At 35.8% G+C, this 20,842-nt stretch overlaps 3 protein-coding genes across 12 annotated transcripts in view; 1 reads left to right on the top strand and 2 right to left on the bottom strand.

The window, feature by feature from the left end:
• CCDC18 (coiled-coil domain containing 18) overlaps positions 1-1,634 on the bottom strand; it is a 108,765-nt gene extending 107,131 nt beyond the window's left edge. For 2 of the 7 annotated variants that reach the window (XM_072834531.1, XM_072834534.1), the window contains exon 1: positions 4-175. The gene's annotated coding sequence lies outside the window, so the exon portion shown is untranslated. Of the gene's footprint in view, positions 1-3 lie in introns of all 7 variants that reach the window. The other 5 variants (XM_072834532.1, XM_072834536.1, XM_072834539.1 and 2 more) reach the window with 5 other exon arrangements.
• Positions 314-17,255, top strand: TMED5 (transmembrane p24 trafficking protein 5). Of its 2 annotated transcripts, XM_072834560.1 has the most exons (6): positions 314-817; positions 6,484-6,581; positions 11,138-11,321; positions 13,407-13,453; positions 14,153-14,160; positions 14,308-17,255. In XM_072834560.1, exons 1-6 carry the CDS (start codon positions 629-631, stop codon positions 14,367-14,369), a joined length of 588 nt encoding a protein of 195 aa, XP_072690661.1. In that variant the 5' UTR covers positions 314-628; the 3' UTR covers positions 14,370-17,255. The 2 variants fall into 2 exon arrangements, with proteins under 2 accessions (XP_072690661.1, XP_072690660.1); XM_072834559.1 differs by lacking the exons at positions 13,407-13,453; positions 14,153-14,160.
• Positions 13,684-20,842, bottom strand: part of MTF2 (metal response element binding transcription factor 2) — a 79,363-nt gene continuing 72,204 nt past the window's right edge. Inside the window, exons 18-20 of one of the 3 annotated variants that reach the window (XR_012035086.1) lie at positions 20,120-20,154; positions 19,502-19,584; positions 13,684-17,450 (exon numbers count right to left, since the gene is read on the bottom strand). Coding sequence is in view for 1 of the 3 variants with exons in the window: in XM_072834548.1 (XP_072690649.1) it covers positions 20,135-20,154 (20 nt within the window). In the remaining 2 variants the exon portion in view is untranslated. Of the gene's footprint in view, positions 20,155-20,842 lie in introns of all 3 variants that reach the window. The other 2 variants (XR_012035088.1, XM_072834548.1) reach the window with 2 other exon arrangements.

Here is a 20,842-nt window from a genome sequence, read left to right as displayed (position 1 = left end):
CACCTGACACAAGCGCACGCCGCGCTGTCGTCCGCGTTCGGAAGCCTCGGACCCTCTCCCGAGCTCGGGGCGTGGAAGCATCGGACGCTCCGAGGACGCGGGGAACCAGCGAACCCCGGCCGCGCGGCGTTCGAACGGCCGCGGGAGCCGTTGGAGACGCGCCTCCCCGGCCGCGGCCCCGCCCCCCCGCGCGCAGGTTCTGCGTGAGGCGACGCCAGAGGCGTGGGGCCTGTCGGGGATCGTGGTCTGCGAGCGCGTCCAGGCCCGCTCGCCCGGAACTACATTTCCCATAATTACCTCTCAGACGTGCGTTGGTGTGAGGGAAGCCCTGGGAACCGGCCTCCCGCGGGTGAGGCGGGGCGCGCGCACGCGGGGCCTGAGGGGGCCGAGACCGAGGAGGGTGCGGAAAAGGACTGCTGGCCCCGCCCCTCGGTCCCTACCCTGCGGAGGCCGGCGTTTCCCGCTCGGAGGGATTCCGTGCCGCCGTCGCGGCCGCCGCGCGGGGTTTCTTCAGGCTCCAGGTTTCCCTGCCAACCACGAGGAGTCGAGCGGGGGGAGGAAAAGCGGCGCCTGGGTGAACCCCCCACACCTCCCGCGTCGCTTCCAGCCCGAGATCGCCCCGGAAGGGATGGGCGACAACACCTGGCTGCCCTGCCCGGTGCTCCTCCTGGCCGGTCTGCTCCCAGCGCTGCTGCCGGGGACGGCCAGCTTCACGCCCTCCTTGGACAGCGACTTCACGTTCACCCTTCCGGCCGGCCAGAAGGAGTGCTTCTACCAGCCCATGCCCCCGAAGGCCTCGCTGGAGATCGAGTACCAAGTAAGTGCGGACGGCGAGCCGGCCTCCTTTCTTTATCCCAGCTACCCTGGGTCTCCGCCTCTCACCCGCTTGGAAACTTCTTGGGGACCGCCCGGGGGGTGGAGAGGCGACGGCCGCCGGGGTAGCCGGCGGCTCCGCGCAGGCGCGCGAGGCTCGGCCCGCCTGGGCCCGGGGACCGACAAGTTAGGCGGGACCTGGAACGGACTACCCGCCCTCTCCCCTCTCCTCCGGTCGGAAAGAGGCCAGCGCTGGCGATCTCGGTGCTTTTTCCCCTTTGTTCCACAATTCGCGCATCGCCTTGCTGACCAGCACATGTCCCAGTACTGGGAATTTCGCAATACAGGACTGGTAAACACGTTCTCCTTCATCATTGGAGGAGATGATGACACTTGTTTTGTTACCCCTATCACGCTCGCCCAATTCCGGTGTTATAAATCTTCACGGTCATTGCTTCGCTTAAGGATCTCTGAATTGTGAACTTGTGACCAAATTCCATTTTGGAATATTTTTAAAGGAGCTCTTGAAGGTATTTGATGTATACCAATACATTGCCTTCTCAGTTATCGATTTGGTTTTCAATCAAAGCAATATTTAATTGTATATTAAAACTTTATAACCTTTCATTCATCCTTGTAAGCATTTCTCCCATATCATTGTTTGAGTATCTTCACAATATTATGTAGGGATGTGCCCTAATTTTATGTAGTCATTGTGGTAGAGGGTAGAAATTTCTAAGAAGAAATCTTGTTAGTTCCACACAGCTAATTCTGAGGTTTCTGGGTAGTACTGGAAAAAAAAAGAAAAGAAAAAAAAAAAAAAGATTCGTTGGTGTGGTTCACCTTTTAATTTTTTCACAAATTAATTTATAATCAGATGGTAATTTTTTTAAGTTGATGTAAAGGATTTTTTCAACATTTACTGTCGCGTATAGAGCAAAGTAAAAAAGTTGTGTAGAATTTTCATCGCAAGGAACTTTAGAATTATATTTAAGGTAAGCAATAGAGAGGGCAGTATCTAAAGTGACAGTGAGCAAAACTGAGGCTAGAACGCAACATTTCTTGATCTCCAATGTAGTTCAAAAGTTGTTACCATGCACCAGTAATGGGGTTGGGGAGTACGGATAAGATGACCAGCTAGGACAGGGACAAAAAAAAGTCCCTGTTTTCAAGGGTCTTATTATTTAAGGGATACTGGCCAATAGCTAATTTCAATAAAGTATGGTTAAGTGCTGTTAGAGGAGAGCCACTTCTCTGGTGTTTCAGAACAGGATTCCTGGAGAAAATAAATTTGAATCTGGAAAGATGCTTAAGTGAGACAAGAATGCAAGGAAGGAGGGGCATTTCAGGAAAAGGAAAAAAAAAAAAAGAATAGTTCTAAAAATCCAAGTGTGTTTTGTTGGTGGGCAGTATGTGGACACAAGTGCTGAATTTTTATTAGACCTGAAAACGGATGAAGCCTAGGGTGAGAGTAGAAGTAAAAGGGATTGGAAAGGTCAGGAGGCTGGATCGGGGATCATGAATCTTAAACCTTTGTGTGCCATACTGAGTGGCTGCTTTGCCCTTGTTCTGTACAAGGGCCACTGAAGATATAAGCAGCATGGAACAGTCAGAAATGTCTTTCAGGTAGATCACTGAATACAGTGTGGAAAATGGATTTAAGGAGGGCAAAATTAGAGGCAAGGAAACCCAACTGGGGGTTAGTGAAATAATCCAGGTAAGAAAACTATTTTATTTGAAAATTCCTTAGTACTTACCCAGGTATTAAGGAGGAAATGTATATTAACTGCTGATCTCTTAAATGATTATGATATGAGACCTCTAGAGATAAAATCCTGTCACTTACTACCTATGTGATTGAACAAGTTACTTAATCTCTCACTTGTAAAATAGAGATAATAGTAATTACCTCATAGAGTTGACTTGAAAAAAAATGACACTAGTAAATATGTAGTGAATGTTAGTTTTTCTACATTTACACTTCTAGAATTAATATAGCTTGCCTGGTTTGGCTTTATATTCTGCATCTTTAGTCAATCTTTTTTTTTAATTATTTTATTTTTATTTTTAATTTTTAAAATTTATTTATGATAGTCACACAGAGAGAGAGAGAGGCAAAGACATAGGCAGAGGGAGAAGCAGGCTCCATGCACCGGGAGCCCGACACGGGATTCGATCCCGGGTCTCCAGAATCGCGCCCTGGACCAAAGGCAGGCGTCAAACCCCTGCGCCACTCAGGGATCCCTCAATCTTTTTTTTTTTTTTTAAGATTTTATTTATTTATTCATGAGAGAGACAGAGACAGAGACAGAGACACAGGCAGAGGGAGAAGCAGGCTCCATGCAGGGAGCCCGACATGGGACCCAGATCTCCAGGATCACATCACACCCTGGGCCAAAGGCAGCGCTAAACCGCTGAGCCACCCAGGCCACCCATCTTTAGTCCATCTTAAAGGGAGTGTTCCCCCCCACAAAGCATTCCTTCTAAACGACTTAATTGTTTTGATTGAGGAGAGAAGTAAAATGATTTAATGTCTGGTCCTAGATAATATTGAGGGGTTTGTAAGGTAAGAGATAATCCTCAACTTTTCGTTTGCATTTTTCAACTCCATGATTAATTTTCCAGTAACAACAAGCTTACTGCTTTTTGTCATTTTTTAAATGTCAGGGAACAGACACTCCAGACACTGCCCTTGGATTACTGTGACATATTGAAAATTTTTAACCGTTTCTTACTTTTCAGGTTTAAGAGGACACTTTTATTAAAATAATTGACCTGCCTCACATTTCATTAAGTTTTTGAAAACTTTAAGTGTCAATCAGCATATCTTATGAGTAAACTAGATCATTCAATTAACTTTTTAAAATCATTGTTGAGTGCTTAATTTGTGGGAGCACTATGCTAAGTGTTATGGATATAATGGTGAGTAAAAATACAGTCCTTGTTCTCATACAGTCTAGTATGGTGGAAGACAGTGATCAAATTGTTACACAAATAAATGTAACATTGTAACTCTAATAAGTGCTATGAAGGTAGGCATATACAACTATGAGAAGATTTAACAGGAGGACTTAATTTTCATCTTCTTGAGAGAAGACATTCCAGAAGTAGAGTTCAGATCTATATAAAAATCAGTCTTATTAGGCATAAGGGGGTGATTAGAACAAGGTGATTGGTAAAAAGAATACCATGTGCCAAGGCACTGAGGAAGAAGACAGAAGAAACCCTTTGAGGAACTGAAAGACTGTTACAACAATAGTACAGAACCTGAGAGTGGCTGGCACTTGTCATCCTCAGGGAAATCATCAGGAAGTTTAGTTTCTGATTATGGTGTTTTTTTAAATAAATATTTTCTATTTTAAAATTGTGTTTTGTATATTCTTAAGTTATCTTCTGTGTTCATCCCAGAACACAGATAAATGATAAAAATAACATTTTTAACAACTTCTTTATACATGACAGCCACTACCAATTATATCTTTTAATTTCTGTTTTCCTGAAACATTTGTTTGGTTTTGTTAGATCTCTTATTTTCTGATTTAATGGGTATCTTTTTTTTGGGTTTTTAGAGGATAATTTTGAGTAATTCTATTAAAATGCTTTGAGTCCTTGGACATCTGAAAATGGCTTTACTTTTTGCTTTTACTTTGGTAAATACAATTTTTTATTTTACTTGAGATCATTGAAGACATGACTCCATTATGGTTTTTTGCATCTAGTGTTTTAAGAATTCTGACTCCAATCCCAATTATTTATTTTCTTTTTTTTTTTTTTTTTTTTAAGATTTATTCATGAGAGACAGAGAGAGAACAAAGACAGGCTGAGGGAGAAGCAGGCTCCATGCAGGAAGCCCGATGTGGGACTCGATCCCAGGACCCCGGGATCACGACCTGAGCCAAAGGCAGATGCTCAACCACTGAGCCACCCAGGCATCCCATTCAATCCCAATTCTTATTTTATAGTTCTCTATTATCATTGGAAGTTTCTAGGTTGTTCTTTTTAAATCCTTTGGGAAAGTCAGTAGGATTTTTATCTTTATTCATTTATCCTGCTTCACATCTATTAGCCCATTCCAGTCTAAAGACTTTTTTTCTCTTTTGAAACAAGAATTTTTGTCCCTTATTTGATGGTTTCCTATCTTTGTTTCTCTTGGTTCTCTTTGAAATGCTTGTTAGCTATTTGAAATGTTTAGCTTTGTCCTTCACAAAGGGTCTTACCGCTGTTCTCATACTTTTCATGTACTTTTTCAACTTGTTCTGAGAATTCCCTGGTTCCTTCTAGTTCGCTGATTTTTAGTCTCTACCCATATTCATTTTGCTGTCATTACATTTATTAAGGCTTTATCTTGGCAACACATTTTTTATGTTTTTAACTTATTTTTCATATCAGCAACCTCATTTTTTATGAATTATACATTTTTGAATTTCTCTGAGGATGTACAAGGAAACATTTTTCAGTCTGTTTATATTAACTATTTTTTCAGAATTTGATCCTCTCAATAAAACCAATAGCATGAAAAAGAGGGTATTGATTTCAACAAATGTACTTCTCTAGTCTGTTTCAGTGAGGATTTTGAGATTGATAGCTATTGGTAGCCAGATACATCCTTTGCTCAGCCATTGGTGCCTAGAATATCTTCCAGAAATTCCTCACTCTTCATGCCTGTTAACAGTCTTCCTAGATTTCCAGTGTTGTTATGGATTATTTGTATCATTATGTATTTTCTTCTTTTTATTGGGATTTGAAGAGAATTATGTATATTTACCTAGCTATTTGAAACTACTTCTGTTGATAAGTAGAGCACAGCAATAGGTAATTTTTTATATCATTCCATTAAAACCACCAAGAAAAATAAAATGGAGTGTTAAATAAGAAAAAGAGTAGTTATCAGAGGAAAATTGCTGAGTTCAAATTTTGAGTGCCATTCATCGACTGTATTACCTTGAGAAAAGTATTTCTCTGTCTTCATTTTTTTGTTTTTTTCTGTTTGTTCTGTTGATTTTTCTGTTTATTTTACTGAGAACAGTAATAAGACCTACCTCTTAGAGTTGTTGTGAGGAAATTAACCCACACAAAGCACTTTAAACAATGTGTGGGACATAATGTAATTGTTAGCTATCATCATTATTTTGGGATTGTAAAGGAACAGATTGTGTTCCCTGGCCAGTAAGCAAATAGTCTACTTGGAATATTCAGTTGATATGGCTGAGTAATAGGTGAATGCACTGAAGAAGTCAACTGGAGTCAAATCATGGAAGTTGTGAGTTCCAGGTTAAGAACTAGCTAATTATTTTACTGAAGAGGAAACAAACTCAGAAAAGTTACATAGCATGCTCTAAATTGCCTAAGTAAAAAGGTCTACTATTTGAACTCCCATCTGTGTTTCTTCCACCCTACAGGACTTCTCAGTGAAGGCACCATTTTAGGAAGATTATTTCAAAAATATTTATAAGGCCTAAATTTAGGTGATAGCAACAAGAATTGAATTGGATTGGATGATCCAATTCATGAAATGGAATGGAATTGGATGATCTTTTTGCTCCTTTCTAGCTCTTACATGCATCTTTACCTCTCTAGGTTTGGAAAAAAAATCTTTTCATCATATGATCTACTTTATATATTTTTTAGTTTCAGAATTTGTAATGTGTTCTCTTTTGTGCTTTTCTATAGGTTTTAGATGGAGCAGGATTAGATATTGACTTCCATCTTGCCTCTCCAGAGGGAAGAACCTTAGTTTTTGAACAAAGAAAATCAGATGGAGTTCACACGTAAGTGATCTTTAAGTTGAGTTCCTGGGGGGGCGGGGGGGGGATGGGTCATACCAAGGGGTTATCTGCAAGGTAGGGAAATTTAGCACACTTGATGCAAACATCAGTATTAAATGATTCCATATGAACATTTTAAACAGTCCTCAATAGTAGTCTATCATAATCTAAAGTGTTTTCCATTAATTTTTTTCTCTTTTTTTTAGGCATTTTGTATTGATACTAAATTTTTTCTTTGCTTTGGTTAAATAAGATGAGTATGCCCTAGATGTTGCATTCAGTCTATTGTGACATTTAAACCTGTCTGACTAGCACAACCTTTCCATTTTAAGGTATATATACCTGTTCCAGGTATGTATCCTATAGTTTCTTGAGCTGCTGGCTATCTCATCTTTGCTATTTACTTTCTTAAAAAAAACAAGCACAGTACATCTTTGTGCATATGTGTGGTGTGTGTATGTAAAAGTTTTTTTTTTTTTTCAAATCAGACCTCATTCTTTTTAGATTATTAGAAGATGTGATAGTAAAAGATCTGACCATAGGAAACCAGAAAGAAAATAACTTGTTATAAGTTTAGAGTTTGACAACAGCTCTCTTAATCTCATTTCTCTTTTTTCATATCTCAGTGGTGTGTTTCCCTGTTCATTCTATTATTTTACTATAGCACTTTGTTTACTCATGTTATTGCATTAAAACTCAACTGTGAGTTTACAGGAAGAAGACAAACAAATACGGTCTAATATTTGCCATAAACTAGGCTTTGCATTTTATATGCTTCTAAATTAATCATTCCAGCCCACTGTGAGAGATTCTTTGATTCGCCAATTCCCATTTTACAGACAAAGAGGCTCAGAGAAGTTAAATAAGTCTGCAGGGATACACATTAAGAGGAGGAAGCAGGATGGATCAGAATTCTTGCTTTTTACCATACAATGCTTAGAACATCTCTGGCACATAGCACTATGTAAGTACTAGTTATTATAGTTACTGGTTTTTGTTAACCAGCATACTTGGCATGTAATTGATAGTAAATGCTAAATAAATGTATGAATGAATGAGAGGAAAAATAATACTCTTTTCAAAGTGTTTTATTTTTATTTTTTATTTAACTTAAAACTTTTTGTTTTTTAATTTTTAATGGCTCTTTTAAGTTTTTATTTAAAAATTTTTAAATTTCTTATTCATTTTTTTATTAAAGTGCTTTTTAAAATGGCATTTTACCTGTGCAGAACTCAGAAAAAATATTTGTATAAACTATTAATAAAATAGAGAAACAGTAATTTAAAAAGTTAGTTTATATACTTGGAGCTATATTTCTTCTTTGATAGTTACATGAACAGAAACTAAAAATGTAGCTTTTCTTCAAATTTCAGAATATTGAAAATCTGTAGAATTTCTGTCATTTTTTTTCTCCAATTTTCTCCTTTCCTTTAGAGATAATTTAAGATTAACTGTTAAGGAGAAAATATCTTATTGCTTTCTTGCATGGAATTACCTCTCATTAAACCAGTGGGAGAAAAAAATGAGTTTATAAGAGTTCACATTTATTGAATTCTTTTGATGTGCCAGGCTACTGTTCTAAGCACTTTGTATTTATTAAATTTTTTTATTATTCACCACAGCCCTATGAGGTACATGGTATTATCATTTTATCAATAAAGAAATTGAGGCATAGAGCACTAAAATAAGTTAACAAAAGTTACACAGCTAGCAAACAGCAAAGCCAGGATTTAAAATCAGGCTGTCCAGTTCACTCTTAATCACTGCACCAAATTTACAAGTCTACTTTCTAAAAAATCAGATTTAAACAAAATTTTATCTTGAACTATATTAACTTTTTAAAGGCAACTAAAATATCTGTTATTTCGGTGTTATGGCACCGAAGTAGTTTTTTTTCTTAAATCCTTAAAACAAATAGTGTCCTTCCAGAAGGCAGGGTTAGTAAAAATGTCTCCAAACAACTGTAAACAGCTTAAGTGATACCTTTGGCTGGCACTTCCAGAAATGAGAAGTCTGTTTGTGTGTGTGTGTTTCTATACAACTGAATTAGTATCACCATAACTCACACCATAACTTACCCTTTCTGGACTATTTCTTTTCTTTTTGTTTAAGATTTTATTTATTCATTTGAGAGAGTGTGTGTGTGTGTGCACTAGTAGAGGGGAGAGGCCGAGGGAGAGGGAGAAGCAGACTCGCCATGGAGCAGAGAGCTCTACTTTGGGCTCAGTCCCAGGACCTGGAGATCATGACCTGAGCTGAAGGCAGAAGTTTAACCGTCTGCGCCACCCAGATGCCCCCTCTCTGGACTACTTATGCTCTTTATTCTACTTGAAAGGAAAATTAACTCTGTGCCATTTTTATTTGGATAGTATTTTATATCATTTGTACTAATAAAGTTCCTTTCTACTAAAAGCAGTCAACATATATTTAGAAAGAGATTAGTATAGAAATGACTATGTTAATAAAACATCTTTTTTCATACACATGCTGAAGCTCATACACGAGTCAGTGCTTTTCAAACTTTTCATTTTTTACTTTTGTCCTCATGCAACCTTTCCAGACTTTTCTGCCTTAGCATCACCCCATGAAATTTTAAAACCAGTTTTTGTACCGTATGTGTATCTGTACTTCACGTATAAAAAGAATAGATACAAAGCTTCCCCTTTTAATCCAATGCAGGGTTAAGAATGGCTAAATAAAGTTGAGTTAAATAAAATTAAGACTAAACAAGGGATCCCTGGGTGGCGCAGCGGTTTAGCGCCTGTCTTTGGCCCAGGGCGCGATCCTGGAGACCTGGGATCGAATCCCACGTCGGGCTCCCGGTGCATGGAGCCTGCTTCTCCCTCTGCCTGTGTCTCTGCCTCTCTCTCTCTCTCTCTCTCTGTGACTATCATAAATAAATTAAAAAAAAAAAATTAAGACTAAACAAAATTAAGGGGCACCTGGGTGGCTCAAAGCATCTGCTTTTGGCTCAAGTTATGATCCCGGGGTCCTGGGATGGAGCCCCACGTCTGCCACTGGCTCAGCGAAGAATCTGCTTCTCCCTCTCCTCTCTCTCTCAGCTTCTACCCCTGCTCATGTTCTCTCTCTCTGTATCTGTCTAAAATGAATCAATAAAATCTTAAAAAAAAAAAAAAAGAAAATTAAGAGTTAAATTTAAAAGTGATTAACATTGAACTTTATATAATAATAGTTATAACATTTTTTTTCCTTTTAAAATTGTTCCACATTGTATTCGCCAGCATATTCTTCATGCTTCTTCCAAAGGTTAAATACATCTGCAAGACAAAGGTTGGTCATGACTGAGGAGATTGCAAGGAATGCAGACAGGCTCTGAGCAGTATTATAGAAAAGAAAGATCAATTAACATGAGAGTCAGAAAACCAAGCTTCATCTATGCCTATGACAGACTGTGTGATCATAGGCAAGTATTTTAATTTATGTGAACCTTATACTTACCTCGAAAAGGTCAATTATACCTACTTCCAAATATGATGGTAAGGATTAAAGGAACTAGAATATATGAAAGCAGTGTGTAAATTATGAAGGGGTATATAAGTCTTGGCTATTTTTTATTTATAGGATATTAAGATCCAATTAAATTGCTGAGCATTTCTTTCTTATTCTTTAAGTTGGAAATAAGGGTAAAAAAGAAGCAAAGATTGGCTTAAAAAGATCACATGTTGTAGTCACAAGGCTATAGAAAATAATATAAGCCACCTCGGTTTAAGCAGTCCAGTGTATTGGAGATAAAACTTCAAAATCATTTAGAGCAACCTTTTATGAACAGTCACAACAAAAACTAAAACCTGATTAGAACCTTTTTTGTAGTCAGCAGTAAATGCCATTAGCCTATGCAGTACTTTGCTTGTTAAAGTTGCCACAAATAAATTAGGAAACCACTTTGCCAAATTAACTGTGCCCAGGCCAATTATCTTGAATGTGAAACTAATGAGACCAAGATATAAGTTTAACTTAGATGTGAATGGCATTTATTCAGTAAAAGTAATGCCAGGAGAGTAAAGCTCTATTTGTTTTAGCAACTGATCCCTAACCTTTGTAAACTATGTTATGAAGATGTTCTTAATCAGTAGGAGGCCTGGAAGAAAGCATTTAGAACAATCTATCACTGCTTTAAAAAAAAAAAAAGTCATTTTAGAGAGTAAACTCAAAGGGATGTTTGTGGTCATATTTGCCTATGAATTGAACTCATGATAAATTAGTGTTAATAATGTATAAATATTAAAGGTCATTGTGAGGTATCATGTACCTATGTTTTTTTAATGTTTTTAATCCTATCCTTTTCCAAAGATTAGGTCAAGATCTTTTGCCATAATTTCCTGAGTAAATGCCAAGCACATCTAAGTTGCAACTACTTATCTATTTATATATATATTTCCAGGTTGCCTCTTTCCCAAGAAATAATCTTTCAATACTAAGGAAGTCTTTATATCAGCAAAATGTTCAGTCACTAAAAACCATGTTATTTCTTCTCTTACAGTTTTTCCTTTGATCCCAAAGAGAAGTACAGATAAAGACATACACTTTTTTTAATGCAGGGTAGAGACTGAAGATGGTGACTACATGTTCTGCTTTGATAATACATTCAGCACCATTTCTGAGAAGGTGATTTTCTTTGAATTAATCCTGGATAATATGGGAGAACAGGAGCAAGAGCAAGAGGACTGGAAGAAATATATTACTGGCACAGACATGTTGGACATGAAACTGGAAGACATTCTGGTCAGTATGGTCTTTTAATAAATAAAAATTATCCAGAGATATGACTGTGTGACAGGCACTGAAATAAGCATTTTCTCTGCATTATCTCATGTAATCTTTACTTAACTCTGTGAGGATTATTTATTTCCATTTTTCCAATGACAGTTTTGGCTTGGGGAGATTAATGTAATAATCTATAGCATGCTTGCACATAGAAAAAAAGTGAGCAGTTAACACTTAAGATGATGTATAGGCATTTTTCCCACAGCATAGTTTTTATAACATGAAATTGGATATTACATGACTAATTTGGGAACACTGTTTACTCAGACCAGACCTAGCAGTTATCAGAAACTATGACTACATTCAGGAGTAAAAACTTTTAGAATATGGCTTGTTTGAATTGCTTTATACTTTATCATTAACGTGCATAATGAAATGTGCATGTGTAAGAACTTATTTGCTTATAATAATACTGGTGAGTGGGGAAAAGGTCATTACCCTTCAGCCACAGGTAGATGTAATCAAATGATAGAATTTACTGAGTGGTATTTGTAAATAGCATTTATAGCTGTATTATAGAAATTCCTGCAGAAGAAATAATATGGTCATTGCAAATTAAAATTGTAATCTCTAATACTCTTATAACCTGAACTTTTCTAAAATAACGTATTTTGATCACTTGAGGTTTATTCAGTGTCTAGGGATGCTCAGTGGTTGAGTGTCTGCCTTTGGCTCAGAGCATGATCCCGTGGTCCCGGAATGGAGTCCTGCATCGGGCTCCCTCCATGGAGCCTGCTTCTCCCTCTGCTTCTCTCTCTCTGTCTCTCACATGAATAAATAAATAAAATCTTAAAAAATAAAAAATAAAAAAATTAAATAAACAGTGTATAGCACAATAAATGTTAGTTTTCTTACCTTTTCCACTGGTATTACTATACAAAACTGAAAGGATTAAGTTTGATTAGTATGAATTTTTACATGACAGTTTTTAATCTCACCATAATTTCCAATGTATATATCTTGTAAATTTCAGTCATATTAACTTATTCTTCCGTTTTAAATTTATTTTGCCAGCAAAACACTAGTACTTATAAATTCTCAAGAGATTTAATTCATTTACATGGTTAAAAAAATTAGCCAGATTTAAATATGGCTTGAATATTTGGAGTCCTTTTTAAAGAAAATGTTTTTCAAGAGCTTTATTTCCTTCTTTTATTTTACTTATTTATTCATGAAACACATAGGCAAAGGGAGAAGCAGGTCCCTGTGGGGAGCCCAATGCGGGACTTGATCCCAGGACTCCGGGATCACAACCTAAGCCAAAGGCAGCTCAAACGCTAAGCCACTCAGGTATCCCTGAAGAGCTTCATTTCCCCAAAATTTTGTATCATAACAGCAAACTTTTATAAATAATTTTGTATTTGACTGTCATTGCTGTAATATTGAAAAGAACTATGCATGATCTTTTTATTTGGGAACCTGAATTCCTTATTTTTCTAGAAAATATTTGCATTTACTAGGTTACAGTTGCTTTACAAATAAGTCCAAATAACAAATATTACACTTTGTAGTTTTGTAGGTTTAGCAGGACAGTCTGAAATTTTGAGTATAGTTTTTGCTTAAATAAGGATTTTAAGTAAGAAAATCCAGGAAAATCTGTTTCTAGTATTTTCTTGTTTTTGCCATAAATACAGTTGACCCCAGAACAATGTGTGATTGAACTATGCAGGTCTACTTATACACAGATTTTTTTCAGTAAATGTAGTACAGTACTGTAGATGTATTTTCTCTTCCTTATGATTTTCTTAGTAACATTCTCATTTCTCTAGCTTACTTTATTATAGGAATACAATATATAATACATATAACACAAAATGTGTGTTGGTTGTTTATGAAAGGCTTCTGGTCAACAGTAAACTATTAGTAAAGTTTTTCAGGAATCAACGGTTTTACATGGATTTTTAACCATGCAGGGCATTAGCACCTCTAACCCCCGCGTTGTTCAAGGGTCAACTGTACTTTGACATTATTTTAAGTCTCAACTTAATTTTAACTTATATTCTTATAGCCTTTTTATAGTTTTCAAATCACTTCTCTCTCCAGGACCTTACTATAAAAATAGATTTCTCAGAAGATGTACAAGTTAGAGTGTTTTATAAATATAATCTTTGAACATTTTCATATTAAAAATAGATTATACTTTTGGATATATAATATGCATATCAGAAATTAGAATATTTTCTAATTTCACTATTATTTTCTGACATAAAAAAGTTAGCTGTTTTGTTATACACTAAATTGGACAAGAGTGATAATATTCAAAGAAAATAAACACAATGCATTATATATAAAGATAAATACCTAGAAGCTGTTATCAGGGTTTATCTGGTTTTTTTTTTTTTTTTTTTTTTTTGGTTTATCTGGTTTTTTAAAACTTTTTATTTTTATTTTTATTTTTTTAAGATTTTATTTATTTATTCATGAGAGACACAGAGAAAGGCAGAGACACAGGCAGAGGGAGAAGCAGGCTCCATTGAGGGAGCTCGATGCGGGACTCAATCCCGGGACTCCAGGATCACACCCTGGGCCAGAGACAGGCGCTAAACCGCTGAGCCACCCAGGGATCCCCTTTTTAAAACTTTTTAAAGTCTTTTTCTTATGGTTGTGAGGGCTAAGAAAGATAATATATATATAAAATTCCTGACAGTATGCCACTGAAATATATTTTCACATTATTTTCAATTTACATTAGCTTTGCTCCTGTTAAAGTTAACTATTTGCAACTGTCAAGTAACTATTTGTAAACAATTTAAATATATCAGGAGAACTATTACATAAACCTACAGAAGATTTTTAGGTAATCCAAGTAGTTCTTGTCCCTTAATTAAAATTGTGTTTGAATATAAAACTAATATGAATGTCCGGGTACTGTGAGTCACATGTTTAAATTAACTTAAAATTACTGAGCATTCTTTTATAGTAAAATTATTTTATTTATCTCCAGGAATCCATCAACAGTATCAAGGCCAGACTAAGCAAAAGTGGCCATATCCAGACTCTGCTTAGAGCATTTGAAGCCCGTGATCGAAACATACAAGAAAGCAACTTTGATAGAGTCAACTTCTGGTCTATGGTTAACTTAGTGGTAATGGTGGTGGTGTCAGCCATTCAAGTTTATATGCTAAAGAGTCTATTTGAAGATAAGAGGAAAAGTAGAACTTAAAACTTTAAAGTACTTAACATTGAAAAAAAAAGAGAGAGAGACAGAAAAATGCAATACACTGTTATAATCAAGACCAATAGTCTTTTCTAAAAATGTTTTCAGGCATTACCACAGTGTGAAACAAGTATAATTTTAAGGTGAAAGGAGTCTTCGCTTTCGTCTGTGCAAGTAATCTTATTGCTTCAGTTGTACTTAAGTGTATAACAGAAATATTTTGCAGAACATAGGTATAATTGAATGAAACCATATTAATCAGCATTTTCATAAGTTTGAAAAAATTTTCCAGCTGTCATAGGTGATTTAAATAAATGAACTTTGGTCCTAAATGCAACACCAATAATGTTTTTAAAAGATTCTCTTACCTAGAAGTTTCTTTGTAAAGGTGGCAATTATAAATTTATTGTATAATTTTTCAATATATTAAGTTCCAAATCCTCTGGAAATTACTTAATCATGGATTGGATATATCTTCAGAAGACAAAAACTCAACTTTTCTTTTCTTTTTACATATGTATCTCTCCTGTTATGTAAATAGAAGCATAGCTGTGAAAAACAGATTTGTGAGATTTCTATAACCAAATATATTTCAATTTAAAATATTAGCAAAAAGTATTGTGTACTTAGCTTAGATTCCCCAAAGGCCAACATTTTGATAATTCTTAAAAATGCTTAATTGTTACTATAATTCAACAGATTTTCTCTTTGAAATTAAATAGCTAAAGGTTGTTCAGGTTCCATAAGGACACATTTTGTCTAGTCCTTAAGTAAGACGTAGAATTTTGAAATTAAATGTGAGGGAAAATAATTTTATTTTTATATTACTATCAGCAGTGTTATGTTAGTTTTAACATCATTACTGACTTGGATGATACATTACCAGCAGTTGTGAAGAAAATATTGCTTAAAAATCTGGGCTTTACATAAATAAGTATCTCCTTTTCTGAGTTCTCAAAATCAACAAGAACGAAAAACTAACAAAAGCAATAAAAAAGAATTAAGGTAAACCTGAGAATATCTGATCAAAATTAAATTTACTTAATAAACTCTAAGTATCTGGAATCTGATTGATTCATAATAATGACCCAATCCTAATATCATGAGACTAAATTCTAGATAATTGAAGAAACTGTACTTGGCTAGGATTTTATTTTTTATAGTTTTATTCTGTTTTGAATTGTCTTTTATTAAGTATTCAGGTACATTTTATAAAACAAACTCTACTGTAAGGTTTAGCACTGGGTACATACTTTACAATTGTTATTATAACTGATTAAATGACCTTTCTAATCACTTTATTTATTGACATTCAAGTAAGTATTGAAAACCCACAGAATCCCAAATATAAAGTCAATATGTGAATAAACCTGTGTAAAGTCTGTGCCATCCTTGCTTATTGCAGTCTGTGGAGTATTATTCAAATACTAGTAATTTAGCTACATCAGGAATTAAATAAAATTTTAGGTTATACACATTTGTAATATTGTTTAAGACAAATATGATTTAGAAACAATTTAAAAATTTGAGCATAGTACATTAGTACTGCTGGAATTCTTAATAAGCAATGATATTGAGAGAATGGTTTCATTTATTAATTTACAGTCAGAGTGGCACAAAAAGAGATTTCCCTCCTCCTTATGCCCTTGGGAAAACAAAGGTTAGATATCCCTACTCTGAAGCTCTTTAAAACTGACCTGAATGCCATATATAACTGATTACCTTAACTGGCCAAGAAAATGTTTAATTAAGTGTCCAGGAGTGCCTATAATATATGCATTCATTATAAGGACCAATAATCGCCTATGAAGAGACCTTCCCCCACCTCCTCCTGTTAAACTAATCATGAGAAGCAAACTTACCATACTAGAATAAAACAGTACAAATATAAACTACTGCATCTTTTCTAAAAAACTGTGATTAAGAATTCTACCTCTGGCTGGTTACTGTACTGTACTGATTCCTTACCAATGAATTCATTACTTTATCTACAGATGATTTATGCCACTGATTTTAAACTTGTGATTCAGTAATGTCTTACCTTATAATGGCCTTATATGGAAAACAAAGAATTTAGGAATATTGAGGACAATTTTATTTTTCTAGGAACAAAATGAAGAGTGGGAATGCGAAGAATGTTACTTGTATTAAGCAAAAAAAGCATAATTAGTGAGCAAAGAACTAAATTCTTTAATATTTCTAAAGATATTAATCTGCTTCATGGCTTTTTAAATGCCAGTATTCAATTTTGAAAGTAAAATTATGCTAAAATTAATCTACTTACCACTTAATGGCTGATTTTGTCTTTGGTTTTTAGTTACATAAACTCTTAAAATACAGTATTTAAAGCCTAGGATTTTACTAATTTGCATTTGGGTTGTTAATGATGTCTATTCTTTGATGTGAATGTTAAGGTAAAGAAGGTAAATAACGGTTGAAAACAGCATGGAAATAAATTACAAACTGAAATGTAATTTTATGTTACGTATGTTTATCCTTCGTAAGCATTGCTATTATGTCTTAAAATTAACAAAAATCGAATACATAGAATTGTAAGCATCCCCAAATAATTCTTTATCTTAAATTTCTTTAAAAAATGACTCAGCATGTAATAACTTTTCATTTTAAATATCACATCAGTGTTGCTCAAATTGCTTTAGAGTTCTGAATGGCCATATTAAATGAGCAATGAATACTGTTCTGAATATATATAATAAAAATCACAATCAAAGAAAGTCTTGTTAATCTACCAGTCATTGTAAATGCTGTCTAATCTTTAAAACCTTCATTGATCTTATCTTAGCCATGTGTGCTTTTGCTTCCGTTTGAAAACCCATAGTTCTCTGCGCTTATTGTCTATCATTTTACCTTGCATTGGAGTTCTCTTTACATGTGTTCTTATTCATCTGTTGTCCAAACATGCATTTTAACTATACAGTGGTTCAAAATGTAGAGGGGAAAAAAAATGAGGCAAAGATTACTTCTGAAAATTGGAATGCTCAATAAGCCCCTAAAGAGCTTGTTCCACTCCTCTAACCCCACCCCAGAAATTGTTTAGTCTGTAACATGGCTCTAGAATCTTAATTTTTAACCAATGCAACTTGGGATTCTGGTGTTATCTTGGGTGATACTGGAAAATCAAATTCCTTTGAGCCCATTTATCTGTAGAAATATTTTAGATAGTATCTTAACACTTGGTTAAAATCACATATGAGAGAGTCCTGTGCTTGGTGGAGGTTGTTACTGGTCAGTTCCTTCATACCATCCAGACAAGACACTCTCCTCCCACAAGCTGTTAGAATTCCTTACGCACCTTTCTGCTTCTGCATTCCCATCACTTTCAGGTGTCTGGGTTTCTGGAATGTTTGTGTCATCAGAAGCTAGAGCTATGTTACATGTAATGTCTGTCTGGGAAAAAGGTACACCATAAAGAATCCAGACCTAACATGATATTACATGAAAGAGAGCACGTTGAGGTGGGACTCTGGATCCCTGTATCTGAAAGAAAAAGGCGAGAAAATGCCAAGCAGGGAAAAATTTGGAGGTCTTCAATGTCCATGAGTCAACAGCAAAATGATAAAAGAGAATCTGTTATCCAACATGAACTCCCTTCTATATAAAGAAACTACTCCTGAATCCTGGAAGTTGTCAAGTGCAATAATTATCAGATATCAAAGAGTTTATTTCTATATTGGATATCAAGTGGGAGGAGGGACTAATAAACCTAACCTTTCTACCCTTACTTCAATTCTAAAAAAACTAGTAATACTATTTGTAGGAGAAAGCTTTAAGGCCACAGTTAAAAAGACACAGTTAAGAGTTTCATTTTGCTGAATTCTTGCCTGTTATTCAAAACCAAATTGGAAACAAAAAACCACAAAACCATTGACAATCACTCCAAAGAAAATGACACACTTAGGTATAACTCTAACAAAACATGTCCAAGATCTGTATGCTGAAAATTAGAAAAAGTTGGTAAGATTAAAGACCCAAATAAGTGGAGAAATGTACCATGTGCCATGGATTGGAAGGTCAATTCTTTCTAAATCTATAAACTTAACATAATTCCAATCAAAATCCAGCAAGGTTTCTTTTTAAGATTTATTTTAAAGAGAGAAAGTGCTGGGGCAGAGAGAGAGGAAGATAATCTCAAGCAGACTCTCCACTGAGCACAGAGGCCCCTGTAGTGCTCGATCTCACAACTCTGAGATTTTGCCCTGAGTCAAAATCAAGAGTCAGACGCTTAACTGACTCATCTACCCAGGCAACCCAGCAAGATTTTTTTTGCAGACAGAGACAAGCTTACTCTAAAATGTATATGGAAAGGCAAAAGACTAAGAACAGGACAAAAGGATGGACAATTTTTAAAAAGAATAAAGTCTACAGTAATCAACACTATGTGATACTGGTAGAGGGACAGATATATAATGGAACAGGGATTCCAGAAATACACCAAAGAAGACCGTATGGTTTTTGACAAAGGTGCAAAAGCAATACAGAAAAGACAGTATTTTAAATAGTCTATAGCAATTGGAATAAACAGGTAAAAACATGAACTTAAATTAAGAAAACTGCAAAGGTTTTCAAAAAAATTTAAAAATCTTTAGTACCATTAGATAGGGCTAGACAAAATTTTCACACCTGACAGTAAATACATGACCCATAAAAGGAAAAACTGATAAACCAGAACTCATTAGAAGTAAAAACTTTTGGGGATCCCTGGGTGGCTCAGCGGTTTGGCGCCTGCCTTTGGCCCAGGGCGCGATCCTGGAGTCCCGGGATCAAGTCAGGCTCCTGGAATGGAGCCTGCTTCTCCCTCCTCCTGTGTCTCTGCCCCTCTCTCTCTCTCTCTCTCTCTCTCTATATATATATATATATCTTTAAAAAAAAAAAAAAGTAAAAACTTTTGCACCAGCAAAGACCCTGTTACAGGGTTAGAAAAAGTAAGCTATAGAAAATAAAATATATGCAAACTACTTACCTGAAAAAGGACCAGATTATACAGTTGACTCTGTGCAGTTGAAACTCGTGTTGTTCAGGGGTCAAGTACATAAATTCTCAAAGCTCAAAACAAGAAAACCAAATCAGTTATAAAAGGGGCAAAAACCATAAAAAACATGTAGATGCCTAATAATCATATGAAAATATATTCAACAAAATGATGTTTCATTAGCTATTAGGAAAATTCAAGTTAAAACCATAATGAAGGTTTACTCCTAGTGACTCAGCAGTTGAGCATCTGCCTTTGGCTCAGGGTGTGATCTCAGAGTCCCAGGGTCGAGTCCCACATCGGGCTCCCTGCATGGAGCCTGCTTCTCCCTCTGCCTATGTCTGTGCCTCTCCCTTTCTCTGTCTCTCATGAATAAATAAATAAAATCTTTTTTTAAAAAATGAAGTATCACTACCCAAATGGCTAATATAAACATCACTAACAGCTGAAACTACTGTAACATTTTCTGTCTTCTAAATTTTTAGAAAGTTACCTGATGCTGACAAGGATGCTAGAAAAATTAGATCACTACATTATTGGTGGGATAAAAAAATGGTAGTCACTGGAAAATATTTTAGCAATTTCTTATAAAATTGAACATGCACTTACCATGCAACCCAGCATTTATACTCTTGGACACATCCCTGAGAAATAAAAATGTGCACATAAAAAGCTGTACACAAGTTACATATAGCAACTTCATATTTAACAGCCTCAAACTAGAAATAACCCACATGCCCTTCAAAGAGTGAAAAACTGGTTAGGGGCACCTAGGTGGCTCAGCTGGTTAAATATCCGATTCGGCTCAGGTCATGATCTCAGGGATACGAAATGGAGCCCCAAGCCAGGCTCACAAGCTGGGCATGGAGTCTGCTTAATATTCTTTGCCCCACTCCACCCACCCCCCCAAAAAAAAAACAAATAGTGAATAGTTAAACTTTGGAACATCCATACCCTGGAATACTATGCAGCAATAAAAAGAAACACTTTGGATACATGTAATATTTGGATGGACTTCAAGGGAAATGTTGGGAGGGGGATCTTAAAAGGTTACAAACTGTAAGATTCCTTTTATGTAATATTCTTAAAATAACAAAATTAGATAGAAAACAGATTAGTGGTTGCCAGGTGTTAGGAATGAAGGGAACAAAGGGAATGTAGCTATAAAGACAGCCTTCTGATGAAACAATTCTGTATCTTGATTGTGGTAGTTGCACAAACCTATGTATGATAAAATTACATGAACTATATTAACACACAAATGAATGTGTAAAATTGGTGAAATCTGAATAAACTCTGGATTGTACCAGCATCAACTTTCTAGATTTCATA

The sequence above is a fragment of the Canis lupus genome, chromosome 8, assembly GCF_048164855.1.
Source record: "Canis lupus baileyi chromosome 8, mCanLup2.hap1, whole genome shotgun sequence".
NCBI lineage: Eukaryota > Metazoa > Chordata > Mammalia > Carnivora > Canidae > Canis > Canis lupus.
This window is presented reverse-complemented; position numbering and strand designations above follow the sequence as displayed.